Below are 14,005 nucleotides of genomic sequence, written 5' to 3' on the forward strand. Positions count from 1 at the left end.
AAGGGCTAACATCTCCAAGCACCTCCAGGTTCTGCAGGTATACTCTTTCCATTTTCCCCTCACTACCGAATGAAGATATTGACATCAGCTACCTTCTGCAAAGTGCCTACAAAGGACTTAAACCAAAGGCCAGAAGTGACCCATGCTGCAGGCAGGCCTGTCTTCTGTAGTCTGCAGCTTTTATACATCTTCAGTCCACAGCAGCATTACTAGCTAAATAGAGCCAAGAAAGGACTTGAGAGCATGACTGGACATGGATTTCTCATGCAGCTTTACTCTTTGTCACATAAAATGAGAAACTTTCACTGACAAAAGGACACTGAAAATGTAGTAAATTATATTTCACTTAATCCTGGATCCAAGGCCAAACTGCAACAATAGCACTGGTAATTGCCTGCGCAGCAACAGCTGCTGATCTTCATCGAGAGGCTCTTGTATTAATTTCTTCTATCAGGAAACAGAAGCTACAGAAAAACAGACCTCTTCAGTTTCACAGGGCATGGGCTCTGGCTTGAAAACAAGTCCTTAGATGTCCTTTCTGTCCCCAGCAATGATCCATCCTCCCAGCCACTTCTGCCAAAGCATCCTTACATTCTCAGTTGAGCATACACACGCTCTGGGCCACTACATCCACCAGAAATTACAGCGATTCAACAAACAGCCGCTGCAGTAAATTTAGTGCTTTCTAACAGCAGCAACCACCCCTCCACACTCACAGATGAATCATGCAGACAGCAACATCTCCAAAGCTGCATTCCCATAGCACGCCTCAACAGCCAGGAAGGGTCTGAAACATTTCATACTGTTGTCTTTACCTACTCCATCACTGACTGTGCGCATGGGGATTTAGCTCCTAAGGCCAAGGTATCTCATATTGTGCTCAGCACTTGGCACACTTGATCTGTTTAAGAATCTTCTGTACTAACTTTTATTTTTTTCTTCTTGATGTTGTTTGCAAAATTCAAACCTTCCATACTCATGCTGAAGAGGGCTGGTGAACAGCTGCAACTTTCCGACAGCACCAGAGCAAAACCACTAACCCAGAGGCAATGGTCCTCACACGCTGCATCTTAGTCTCTATCTTCCAGTCTACAGGACTGCAAATGGAAACCTCAACATGAGTACCTACACTGTCAGGCACATCAGACCTTGGGATGCTCTTAATTTTCAGCAAACCTGTGGGGAAATAATTCTCTGTTTTGTCCCAGAGAAAAGCATATTAGCATTCCGCATTATGGGGAAAGAGCTCCTGCTCAGGTATCAAATGGAGCAGCCAACACAGCTGCCAGTCAGAAGATGCTCAGGGCTTGACATTCCTGGGCTTTTTTGGACAGAAATGAGGAGGGAAGGAGCAAGGGGCTCATAACACATTTTTTCTCTCAAACAAACATGCATGCCTTTAGTGTCAGTTTTGCTTCAAAGCAGGCTAAATCAGGCATTTGCCAAAGTCTATCAGAGCAAAAACACAGCAATCATTAAAAATAAGGAAGGGTGGAGAAGAGTTCTGGCTCACTGAAGCCAGGGACAGAACAAACGTCTGCAGCAGGAACGCAGTATCTGCCTGGGAGCAAAACCAGAGTTGATAACACTGCACACTACACTGTTTGTTGTTTGAAATGCCTTTGCCCCAAGCCTTTTGGTTCCCAAACAGCCCCCATGGTTGCTCTCACCTTGCAGAGCAGCACAGACATCCGAAACAAGGGGACCATAAACAACAGCCTGGACTACTGAGCCCAGTTAGGCTGTGTGAAAAAACCCTCCCTAAGGGAACAAACCGCTGCCCCACAAACTTCCAGAGGAATGCTCATACTCAGCCAGCAACACGCTTCCATGCTTCAGAGAGGATCAAGAACAATTTGTGGCACAGGCTGAGCTGTGTTTTGAAGGAGCTGAAGAGCAGAGCTTGAACAGGTTGGTCCTGAAGGAAGAACCCCAGCCTCAGACAGAAATTAAACCCTGGCAGCACGAGGGCATGACGACTTCGTTCCTGTTCCAAATGACAGGCTGAGAGCTGCTCTGAACCAGGTTCTTCAGGGCCAGCAGTGAGCACAAAACCATGTCAAGCAACAATTTATCAGTCAGCTCCAGTTCCAGGGCTCTTCCAAAATAAGACCACAGGAAGGTTATAAAAAAATAATGCTTTTTCTTTGTAGATGACTCATTGTGCAATTTCACTCTCAACTGTTTAATCAGCTTTGAAGTCCTACGAAAGAGTTCTCTTCAAAGGCATGCTTTGAAGTAGATCACTCTTTGAGGACTGGAGCAGCTGCACCTCGCTGCTGCTCAGTTCAGGGGGTGCCTTTCACACACAGCATCCATGAGCATGCATGGAGGGCTCATGGACTGCACAGCCCAGACACCAAGGAGCTGTGAAGAGGTACTTACGCTGCTTCATGTCACAAAGAGCAAAGACAACAACAGATAAATCCTGCAGTCTATTATGAGTTATCAATGAACGTATATGCAAAGTCACTTCCCAGCACTGAAATGAATGCATTGATTAAAAATAACCTCTTACTCCCTATGATCAGATGCCTTTTTCTTTGATTAAAAGAATGCCTGCCAATCACAAATACAGAGCTAACTGCTAAAATGTTCAGAACATGCCAGTTCTGGTAGGCTTGCATTGCAAATGCTGCCTTTACTGGATTGCAGCGCTAGGACATAAAGTCCTGCCGCACCAGGGACAGGATTACAATCGTTTCAGGAGACAGCATGTCCTTTATTATGCTGGCTCACTGCCACCCCACAAGTGTTTTGCTAAAAATACTCCAGGTTTGTTTTCCTTTCAGCTTCAGGCTCCTTACATCGCTATGGAAGGGTTAGAGATGGTAAAGTGCACACAGGTCCCCATTCTTTGCCAGCGCTGCCACCTGCTCTGCCTGCCCGCATCCCAGTGGCCAGACCACAGCAGGAGGAAAGGAACCCACAGTACCTCGAGGCTTGATGGGCAGCCAGACGTGGCCAATGGACATGGCAGCAGCTGGCAGGTGCCTGGGCTTCGGTGAACAGGGGCTTCCTGACCCACATGGCTTTGACTTTAATGGAGATATGCCAACACATGCCAGCTTAGTGGAGCTGCTGACAGCTTTATACAGAGCGCTTTGTGCAGTGAACTGATCAGCTGCTCCATGTTCCCCCACACCCGCTTTTTTGTCTCTGTCAGCTCCTGGGTATTTGTTTTGTTTGTTTTGCTTTCGGAGGAGGCTGGGAACTGAAGAGGCGAGGAGTCAGCAGCCGTTTTTTCCTAAAACAACAGTTTATTTAGGAGCTGGAAGCACTTTTACAAAGTCTCACTGAACTTGTACCACAAGCACTGCGTTAACCTGAGCAGGGCAAACCCACATTCTGTGCTGAGAGCCTCACCATGAGATACCACGCCACCCACCTCCAAGGGGCACTACAGTGACCAGTGGCTTAACATTTCTAACATGACAAAGGGACAAATCCTTCGCTGCTGAAAGGCTGACACAGCTTCTGAAGAGCCCCAGTAAGGGGCTGAGAGGCAGCAGTATGCTCAGGTGGCCAAAAAGGTCGAGGGCATCCTGTATCAGAAATAGTGCAGCCAGCTGGAGCAGGGAGGTGATTGTCCTTCTATACTCAGTATGGTGAGGCCGCATCTTGAGTGCTGCATTCATTGTTGGGCCTTTCACTACAAGAAAGACACTGAGGCCCTGAAACATGCCTAGAAAAGGGCAATGAAGCTGTGAGGAGTCTGAAGCACAAGTCTTATATGGGGAGCAGCTGGGGGAGCTGGGATTGTTCTGTCTGGAGGAGGCTAAGGAGAAACCCTATAACTCTCTAAACTCCCTGAAAGGAGCTTGTGTGAGGTGAGGGTTGGCCTCTTCACCCAGGTAACAGCGACAGGAAGAGGGAATGGCCTGTAGTCTGGATGTGAGGAAAATCTTCTCCAAGAGTGGTGAGGCACTGGCACAGGCTGCCCATGGAGGTGGTGCAGTCACCGTCCCTGGAGGTGTTTAAGAACCATGTGGATGTGGCACTGAGGGATGTGGTTGGTGGGCATGGTGGGGATGCACTGACAGTTGGACGTGGTGACCTTAGAGGACTTTTCCAACCTTAGTGATTCTGTGATTCTACAACTCCAAAGAAACCTACCCCTGACTGACAGATTCAGCCACTCGTGGACAGAAAATGCACTCCAGTGTAAGCGTACTTGCTGTATGGCTGCAGATTCATTTAATGCATTCACTCTTCTGTAACAACAGCAAGCAACACTTCTCAGAGTAATTCTCCTTATTGCAGGCATTCTTGCATTTTGAGAAAAAAATATAACAATGAGCGTAGTAGTATCCGCACCTTTGAGAAGACATCTGAGAAAGACAACAGCCTGGACGCATTGACAGGCAGGCTCAAGAGTGACTTCTGCTCCCTTAAGTCCCCTCAACCCTTTCCAGAGAACAGCCCCATCCACAACAGAGTTGCATCATTCTTTCTTTACAAAAAGATGAGCTCACTTCCTAATTCCTGAAACTGCAACTGCCACTGCTGTCATTGCAGTGATTTGAGAAGTAGCTTCAATTTTCTAAATGGGCATTTTCAAGGGAGAATTGGCGGAAAAAGGCAACTGTGGAGATCTCCACTTCTGTGAGATGCTGCCAGCAGCCGGCACAGCAAGAAGCATGACTTACCCATTCAACACAGCAGAGACAGCACACGAGCAACCACACAGCCAAAAAGATGCCAGCTTGAGAGGAAGTTACAACTGCTCCAAACCAAGCATTGGGCTGCAGTACGCATTCAAGCATCCAGTGTTCATCTGGACCAGCTTTTATTCACCACATGCTTCTCCATTGGTCCAAAGCAGTGGATAATGAGTGGCAGTACCTTCTGACATCCCCAGCTCTCCTAGGTCCCCAGTATCATTGTGATGTCACATATGAAGGTCAAAACACAGTCACATCGGAATATAGGGATCTTAGGCAGATTTCGTGCTAAATGAAAACACACAGTCAAGTCATAAGGTTGAGTATACAAAGGGGAAAAGTCCTACCAGGCTGCAGCTGGATAGGCTAATAAAATGAACGAAGAAAGGCTACACATTAAGTATGCGAGTACTGCCTCCCACATTTACACTAAAAATCAAATGTAAGCTACTCCTGGAAAAATAAAAACAAAGTGCAAACTGAAACCCAGAAGTGTAAACAGCATGCAGAATACTAATAAAGTGGGAGAAAACTTAGGAGAATCAGCCATGAGAGCAGATTAAAAACTAAGTTTATCTATCAACAAAGTTTACTATCTCTAAGAAGGAGTAAGTAGACTACCAATAAAGAAAGCACTGGAAATGATCCACATGCAGAAGAAAGAAAACAACTGGGAACTACTATGAGAATTAGAGAGGTCCAATCCATTAAGAGTAACCTGACAATCACTGGGAACCACAGCCAGCATTCTTCTGCATCTGTTCCAAGAACGAGCAGATTGTTTTAGGGAGTTTGTTTCTCACCACCACCCCTTGAATTACAAAAGAATACATATGAGACTAAATTTGTGTTTGCATTGCTAGAGAAAAAAAAAATAGCAGGACATGCAAAAATTGCTGAGCAGCAGCAGTTCTTTGAAGATGATGGCAGGTGGCAAATAGTTAGAATGTTTCAGGATTCGGAGCTGCAATACACTTTTTTTTCTGCTCTCTCTAGATTTGGAAAAATGTTGGGCTATGTCCTACCAACAGAGACCACACCTTCCAAGACAACCTGGGAAGATAATGTCAGAAGCTGGATTTTTTCCTTTTTTGTTCTGACAGTAGCATACAAGGGAAGACGGAAAGCAAAGTCTGCTACAAAGAATGTACAAAAAGGATTAAAACAAATTCTCTGTGTGAAGTCAGAAAGTAGAAAAGAAATACAGTGATCATTGCAGAGAGAACTTCTTACTTTTAGACACAGTGCTGCTCAGTTGCTCACTGCACACATAGTAAAGACACCTGAGGGAAAAGTGAGTTACAGCTTACTGCTTTAGAGATACGTATCCTTTCTCCCACTCTGATTTAGTATGAATGATTACACCTATTTTGGGCCATGCAAACTCAGGCTCAGTGTCTGGGTAGAACCTTGGAAATACTCTTCTTTATTGCCTCTGAGAAACAGTAAATCCCAGGTGCTGAGCCTGTGCCTCTCTCCTTCTCAACACAATGCTGACATAAGGAAGGAGCAGTGCCCTACCCTGGCATACAGGTGCAGCTGTAGGGATAGCTCACAGGTAAGAGGACCAAATACCATCCAAATACAATGTTATTCCTGCTGCATGCCTTATGAGGATGCCATGATGTTCTAGCAACATGAAGGCTATTAGCACATCCAGAACCTCATACACACTCCCCTTCCTCCCAGTGCAGCCCCCGTCAGCTGGGGAAACTTGAGCCTATCTCAAGAGCAGAAATTTGTTTTTCCCCACAGAAATGTCTCATACATAATTAAGAAAGAGATTAAATTCCACAATAATGACAAGAGCTGGAGTTGTTCCCAAAAGAACACCAACTGCAAGCATATCTTCCTCGAGGTTCCCCCTTCTCCCTGCCTCTGAGCCAGACACAAGGGGCAAAGAAGCTCTGCCGGGGAAGGACTGCTTCTCAAAGCAAGCCAACCTACTGAAGGGGGCTGCACAGGCTCCCCGGGCCAGCTGCAGCTCAGGGCAGCACCGCAGGCCCCTGCAGCTCAGCCCTGTGCCGCTTGCACGAACACTTACTGCATTCAGCCACGGCCAGCAGCTGGTAAGGATGAAGTATCCGGATGCAGAAGAGCCCATAGAAACTAGCAGCCCGCAAGCCTTTAATCTTTTTTTTTTTTTTTTTTTCTTTTTTCAGTTCTGAAGGCATGTGACTGGCCTTCACATACCAGGGCTGACCCCTCCCAGAGCCAGCGATTTCCTAAGAGCTGGGAAGGATGGTACCCTCCCGCTCGCTCAACAGAACACGGTTATTGCGCGCCGTGCATTACAGCCTCACGCCACCTAGGGTCCGCGTGCCATCAGTGCCCGCGATCCTTCCCGAGAGCCGCACGAGTACCGTGGGCCGGCTCTGCTCGCAGGCAGCACGGCCGCCAGGAGCCCCCGATTCTCCTTTTGCAGCAGGGACGCTGCTGCGTGCCATTTCCAGGTGTAAAGCTCTCTGCTTCCATTTCCACCCTCTCCTCCCAGAGAACCGAGAACTGTCAGTGTTCTACAACCTGTTTCCCCACCAACTAACGCTAGTACTGGGAAGTGCACTCCGCCTACGCGCTTTCCCACGCGCTCTACATGTCATCGAAACATCCGCGCGCAGGGAGCTGCTGCGATTTTCGCTTTCGGTTTTTGTTTTCCTCAGCTGGAAGCACGGCTTCGGCAGAGGAGGGGCGGGCTGACAACCGCGCTGCTTTGCCCGCCCGCCCGGGAGCCCGCGCCCACCCCTCGCTCGCCCCGCTGCCGGGCGCAGGGTGCGGGGACCCCCGGCGGCTCCGCGCCGCACTGCAGGCGGGCACGGGCCGGGCTGGGGCAGCCACCCACCCCCCCGGTGCTCGTGCGGGCACTCTGCCCTGCACAACTATGGCTTTGCAAAAAGACACCCTTATGACAGAAGTCGCCAAGGAGCCGCTGCGGCTGTCGTGCAAGCATCACGCGTGTGGACGTTTGGTGGATACGGCAGTTCAGGATCACTTCGCAGAGTCACAGAATCGATTGAGTTGGAAGGGACCTTTAAGATTATCTGGTCCAGCTCCCCTGCACTGAACAGGGACATCTACAGCTACATCAGGTGCTCAGAGCCCATCCAGCCTGACCTTGAGTGTCTCCAGGGACAGGGCATCCACCACCTCTCTGGGCAACCTGTGCCAGTGCTCCACTACACTTACTGTAAAAACCTTCTACCTTATACCCAATCTAAATCTGCCCTCCTTTAGGTTGAAACCATTTCCCCTTGTCCTATCATGACAGACTCCACTAAAGAGTCTGTCCCCTTCTTTCTTCTTTCTCAGGTCTCCTCACAGCCTTCTCTTCTCCAGGCTCAGCAGCCCCAGTTCTCTCAGCCTGTCCTCACAGGAGAGGTGTTCCATTCCTGGGATCATTTCTGTGGCCCTTGTCCGGACACGCTCCAACAGGTCCATGTCTCTCCTGTACTGAGGACTCCACATCTGGATGCAGTACTCCAGGGGAGGTCTCACCAGCACAGAGCAGAGGGGCAGGATCACCTCCCTTGCCCTGCTGGGCACGCTGCTTTTGATGCAGCCCAGGATACAGTTGGCTCTCTGGGCTGTGAGGGCACACTGCTCGCTCACGTCCAGCTGCCATCCACCAGTACCCCCCAAGCCCTTTCCAGCAGGGCTGTGTTCAATTCCTTACATCCTCCAGCTTGTACTCGTCATGGGTGCTGTCATGAGCCAGGTGAAAGACCTTGCACTTGGATTTGTTGAATGTCATGAGGTTGCTTCAGGCAACTCAATCACACACACAATCCCTTAGCAATAATATCTGTTGTTTGCTTGTCAGCTGCCTCTGGTTCACCTGAGCATCACAGTGATGGTCCATCTTGATCCTTGCCTAAATAAATCCTATGCAGCCCTCGGCACTCAAACTCCACTCCTCAACAGCATGCTTCAACACCACAGTTCTTCTATGGCTTCAACAGTACAGAATACATGATTTGCCAGCCATCTGTGCCCTGGTGTAATACAACACAATTTTAGACTGTCAGAATCAGGGATGGTTAATTGGACTACTGTTTGGAGGATTATCTATTTGGGCACACCTGTGGCTGGCTGCTCTGCTGTAGCTACACTCTTTATCCATACTCGCCATAAGACAGCAAGCTCTCAGGCTTGATCACAAACCCGTTTCTGTGAACATTTTCATTTTTTTTTTAGTAACGAGACGAGAGAAGATAATTTTTTAAAGTTTCTGCTGGTATTTCTCTATCTCTGCAAATTTAAACTCAAATGAACTTAATTCCTAATGAAATCCACACTAGGTGGGCAACCAACATGTTTCCAAGCTCTGTCTAAGCTCTCTGTGTCTTCATGATAACTTCTGTCTTGATAAGCCAGCGTGGACCTCACCTGAGGGTACTTTTTAGCATGAGGGTCACCTAAGGCAACAGTGGCGGGGTAACATATCAGGGTGTGCACATGCTGCTTGTCTTCCACTGCTCCACAGTCTTATGGCAATTGCAGGTTTCAGTGGAAGAAGTAGCTGCAAGTGTCAAGACTGACCTCAGTTTCTGGCTCTAAGTTCCTTATGTTCTAAGATCCTTATGAAGCTGACAAAACCACCCCTACTCAGTGAGTAATTTCACACTTGCACAAAAGGTCTAAACACATAAAAGACCTCCTGCTACAAATGCTCTGGAAAGCTCGGACTATACAGTCCCACCTAAGGGAATAGTCTAAGGGCTACTAATATAATGTCATGTCTTTGGAAGGAAGAGACCCAAGGCACCTTTGTCACTTGTAAGATCTCTCACCCCTCCACTGCTCTTGGCTGTACCCCTGTGTTGTGACCTGTCCATCTCCCCATCTCTCTTTGACAACACCTTATGAGGAAAGTTTGCTCATGGAGTGAGTTTCTATAAATACACTGAATTTTCTGATTACTTAGCCCAGTGTTTGCTTCTCACATAACTCTTCTTACTCATCTCTTCCTTTGCCTGAATTTTCAATGTTTTTGCAACACTCCTTCCTCTCTCAGTCAGTTTCTAGTGCACTAGTTAAGAAAATCAGCTAACTAGTGCAGTTACTAGGGCAAAGTGGGAGCCAAGCCTGACCTCAACAGAAGTAACTGGAAAAACTCTTGCTGATCTCAAGAGAGGAAAAGAGAGACACCTTTAACATCCAGATCATGAGTTTGTTTAGAAAACTCATCAGAGTGCACAGGATTTTACTTTTCCTAAAATTGCTGCTAGCAAATTCAGGTGTAAGTGAAAACGAGAACGTTCATCTGTATCAGGTCACTACCACCTCTGGGACAGAGGTGCTCAGAGACAATACAACTCATCCTTTTTCTTGTTGCAGGTATCACACAGTAGCCTTCAACAATTTGTAAATTTGTACTTTCTGATACACAACGGGTCTGAATGGCTCTCTTCTCTTGTGCAGCTCACTCTGTTACACTGGAAATCATTTGGGGTACAAAGCATGCAGTGTGCAGAATCATAATTACACTCTGAGATGGTCTGCTGAAGTACACAAGGATTAAGAAAAATTAAGCACAAAAAAACCCCAAAAGCTCAACCACTATTTTTACCTTCCCAGATGAGGAACTTCTGTGACATCTCCTCTGAAGAGCGTTTCACTTACATTCCTTAAACCATTGGCGATACCTTCACAGCAGCTCTTCACTTCCCCGTCAGGGGGAAGCTGAAAGACATCCATCTGTCCCGAGGCTGAAGTCCGCTCCAAAAACTGACTGCCCTCCTTCATACGCTGCTGGATCATTGGAGTGAGTGGCATCTCAAAACTGAAGTAGCTATCAGGCTCTGAGTATAATGTCTCCAAAGACTCCGCACTATAGTATAAAGAGGCATTGTCTAGGATGTTTTCAAACTGCGAGCTGTACAGATCGGTGGAGACATCAGAGTGCCTCTGTCCAAGGACATCTTCATATCCTCCCATGGCTGCTTCCCCGTCCTCCATGATCCTAGAAATTAATCACAAACACCTTGTTTCAGTTTGGCAGCTAGGTCTGGACCTCTGAGCCAGACCTCCTTGTTCCCCACCTTTGTGAAAAAGGTCTGTGCTTTGTATAGGAGAACATTCAGTGGACAACACACTAGCATCTCTCCTCATGCTGCCTCCACTTCTGGCAGCACCTTCTCCCTCTCTGCTTTGTTACACGGGAGACATGAAAGGATACAATCTGCTGGGCAAGAAGCAGCAGGTGAAGCACTATATACAGCCTAGTGTAAGGTAATGTCAGTTTCTGCACTCACAAATTCACAAGCTTTCCACTAGCACCATTCCCGCTGGCCATGCTAGAGGCTGCACAGGCCAGAGCCACATGCCCAGGTGGGCATTCTAGAGGGCTGGAGGAAGCCTCTCAAAACTGTGAAGCAAGCAAGATCCCAGCCTGGGTCCTGTGGGACCAGAGCTAACACAGCATCAGGTAGGCAGAGTGCATTCTGGTTATTTTTTCAAGCTTTCCCCCAGCTGAGAGAATCCAGCACCTTTTGCCATGTCTCATGATGAGACTTGTGTGCCCTCACATGGCAGCAAGGGCCTGAGGCCTGGGGGCAGATTTCAAGTGTTCACAGTACTCATCTGCCATGAGGGCTGAAACCAGAGTGGCTCTAGCACTAACTAGAGCAAAGTGCTCCAGGACCCAAAGGGATGCATACTGGCTGGCCTGCAGCAAACAGGGCACCTCTCATTCCATTACAGACATGATCAGTAGTGAAGTGCAAGCAAATCAGGACACCCTTACAAAGAATGGCCCACACCACTCTTTCATGTGCTTGGCTCAAAACCAAAACATCTAGCAGGGTGCATGTGGGCAGAACTATGCACTGCCTAAATTTAATGATACACCAAGCCTGGATGCTACTTACTCATGCCACAGTTTCTTCGTCACACAATCATTACCAGGCAGACCGCAAGAGACACTTCCACACTTCCAAATCTGAGCCTCATTTCCAACTCCAGCAGTGTGGTATGGACTGGGCTCAGCTCAACCCCTGGCACTGCCCACCACTGTACACTAAACATTACTGTTTCCACCGTGCTGCAGGCAGAAGACAAAGAAAAACTGCTGCTGATGGCAAACCAGAAGCTCCTAAATGGGCAGACACAAGCCCAATGCTTGCAAGGAGAGACACTCATCCTTTCACCCCCAAACCTCTCATCTCACCTGCCATGGCCTCTCGCTAGCACAGTGGTCTCCTCCTTGCTGCGGTTCTTCTTGTCCTTCACAAAAACTTCATCCTCCCCACTTTCATCAAGCAGTGCCAGAGGAGTGGCTCCATGGGCAGCTCCCACCCTGGGCTCTTCCCAGACCTCGCTCTTAGCACCGTCCGGCAAGGTGACCAAGCTGGGGACAACCATCAGTGGCACCAAGTGGCTAGATGTTTTAGGGAACACTTTCCTCTCCACAGATGTGGTCTCCAGCTGCGAATGCTTCTTTCTGCTCTGCTCCTCTGCTTTTTGCAGCCACAAAATCTCCACCCCTTGAAATTCTACATGTTTGCTCACAGCTGCCTCCTTAGAGAGCCTCCTCTCAGGACCCATTCGCATTTTGCCTTGACTGTAAGCTGAAAACTCCTCAAATTGCACCCACCCCTCCGTTCTGCTGGCTCCTTCCAGGTTTGTCACAGATGGTCTATGACAGCTTGTCTCCTCTGCTGTGCAGACCTCCTCAGCTTTATTACTGGTGGCTTGTAAGGACCCGGACTGCTTTTCATCAGTCCATATTGCAGCCAGATCTTTCTCTATGATCAAATGCATTTTTTCCTCAGCTGTTCGCTCAGATGGAAGAGGCATATCCGAGGGTTTTTCTTGGCCTGCTGCAACTGGTTCTCTGGCTGTCTGCACATTTTGGCAGCCAGGAACACTCTTTTTTTCCATGTGCTTTTCTGAATCAAGAGAAGTATTTGCTCTCTCTTGTACCTTTGTTTCTTCTAGCTGTCGAGAAATTTTCATAACTTCTGGCAAGTTACCCACAGGTTGCAAACCTTCTTCTGCAGTGAGCAGCTGTGCTGTCTTAACCTGAGCTCTAGACTCATCCGCAGAAGCCACAGACTGGGGAAGAGACCTGCCAGGTACCTGGTGACTGTCCTGTCCTTCTGGACTGCATGTCACAGCCTCTGACTGGCTCTTTGATGAAGTCCTCAGTGTGTCTCTACTTGCCTCCATAGTGCCATACTCTGGAAATTCATTGATGATGGTGTGGGGCAGCAAAGTATTACTTCCATGGCCACTACCTGCAAAAAAAGAAACGAGAGCATGGATTCACCTACCACATGGATAAGCAAAAAGCCTAACTTTCCCTCCCAGCCTTCTCATTAACAGAGCAACTGTGTTCACTCCTGCAGGGAAAATACCATTCTGTTTAACTCACTTCTGCATGCTCACACTGCAGTTATCCACAACAGGTCCCTCTTACATAGGAGTTTTTGGGCAGCCCTACTTTAGAAGTGTGCACTGCTGAAGAAGGAATGCCAAAAATGTCTGCTACACTTCGGAAAGGGTCCCAGTGGCCCATGAATATTCTAAGGCCATGTGCCAAACGCAAAAGCTGAAGAAAGCAGATATTCTGACATTCAACATCCATCCACAGCATGTGCCGTACACATCAGTTTTACTTAAAAAATAATTTTTGGTAATTTTCACTTATTAAGATGAAACACAAGGAAGGTAATCGGCCACACCCCATAATAAATACTACAAAACTAATTATGAAAAGTGCATGGCAATTCAACTATCTCCCAGTACTACTCTCCTGCTTTAACAACTCAGGTAACTGAATGCCATGTTGCAGAAACGCATGCATACCAAGTAGCTCACATTTTCTCTTTAAAAAAGTAAATTCACTGCTTCACAAAAAGTGTGCTAGCACTCCCTCCTCATGCTGTTTCTCAAACCAATGTAAACAAAGAGGGAGAGAAAACCTATGGTGGCATTTTCAAAGGAGCCGAGCACCCAGTGGTCCCTATTGTTCTCGGGTAACACAGAACCAGCTGTTCACAGAGCATGGATGAATCAGCATGGTTGGCACACTGACGCCTATCTGGCCATCTGATATCATGGTCCAAGGAGGAGCTGAGCATTCAGAAAAAGCAGCTGCAGTTGTGTTCACTGTACACTTAGAGAAAGGCCTGGCCTTAAGTTTAAATTGCTTTAAACCAAACAACAAGGAGGCTAGATCCAAACACTACTCTGAAAAACATGGGACAGCTCTGAAACCACATTTTCATTTGCATTTGGATGCTTCGCCCAGCTTGGGGTGCTGTTCTACAAACACATGGCTGCCGCTGCTCCAATCTGGCCACAAGCCACTGCTGAGTAGAAACTCATGTCTCTGTTTAATG

The 14,005-nt window shown here is 47.7% G+C and overlaps 1 protein-coding gene across 8 annotated transcripts in view; it reads right to left on the minus strand.

The window, feature by feature from the left end:
• The window catches only part of PSD3 (pleckstrin and Sec7 domain containing 3), a 113,924-nt gene that overhangs the window by 76,901 nt on the left and 23,018 nt on the right, over nucleotides 1–14,005 (minus strand). For 4 of the 8 annotated variants that reach the window (XR_002433319.1, XR_002433320.1, XM_021380349.1 and 1 more), the window contains exons 3-4: nucleotides 11,830–12,898; nucleotides 10,231–10,623 (exon numbers count right to left, since the gene is read on the minus strand). Coding sequence is in view for 4 of the 8 variants with exons in the window: in XM_021380349.1 (XP_021236024.1) it covers nucleotides 10,231–10,623; nucleotides 11,830–12,898 (1,462 nt within the window). In the remaining 4 variants the exon portion in view is untranslated. Of the gene's footprint in view, nucleotides 1–1,670; nucleotides 1,799–4,649; nucleotides 4,757–6,708; nucleotides 6,828–10,230; nucleotides 10,624–11,829; nucleotides 12,899–14,005 lie in introns of those variants that run through there. The other 4 variants (XM_021380351.1, XM_021380352.1, XM_021380353.1 and 1 more) reach the window with 4 other exon arrangements.

This window comes from Numida meleagris, chromosome Z (genome assembly GCF_002078875.1).
Source record: "Numida meleagris isolate 19003 breed g44 Domestic line chromosome Z, NumMel1.0, whole genome shotgun sequence".
Lineage (NCBI taxonomy): Eukaryota > Metazoa > Chordata > Aves > Galliformes > Numididae > Numida > Numida meleagris.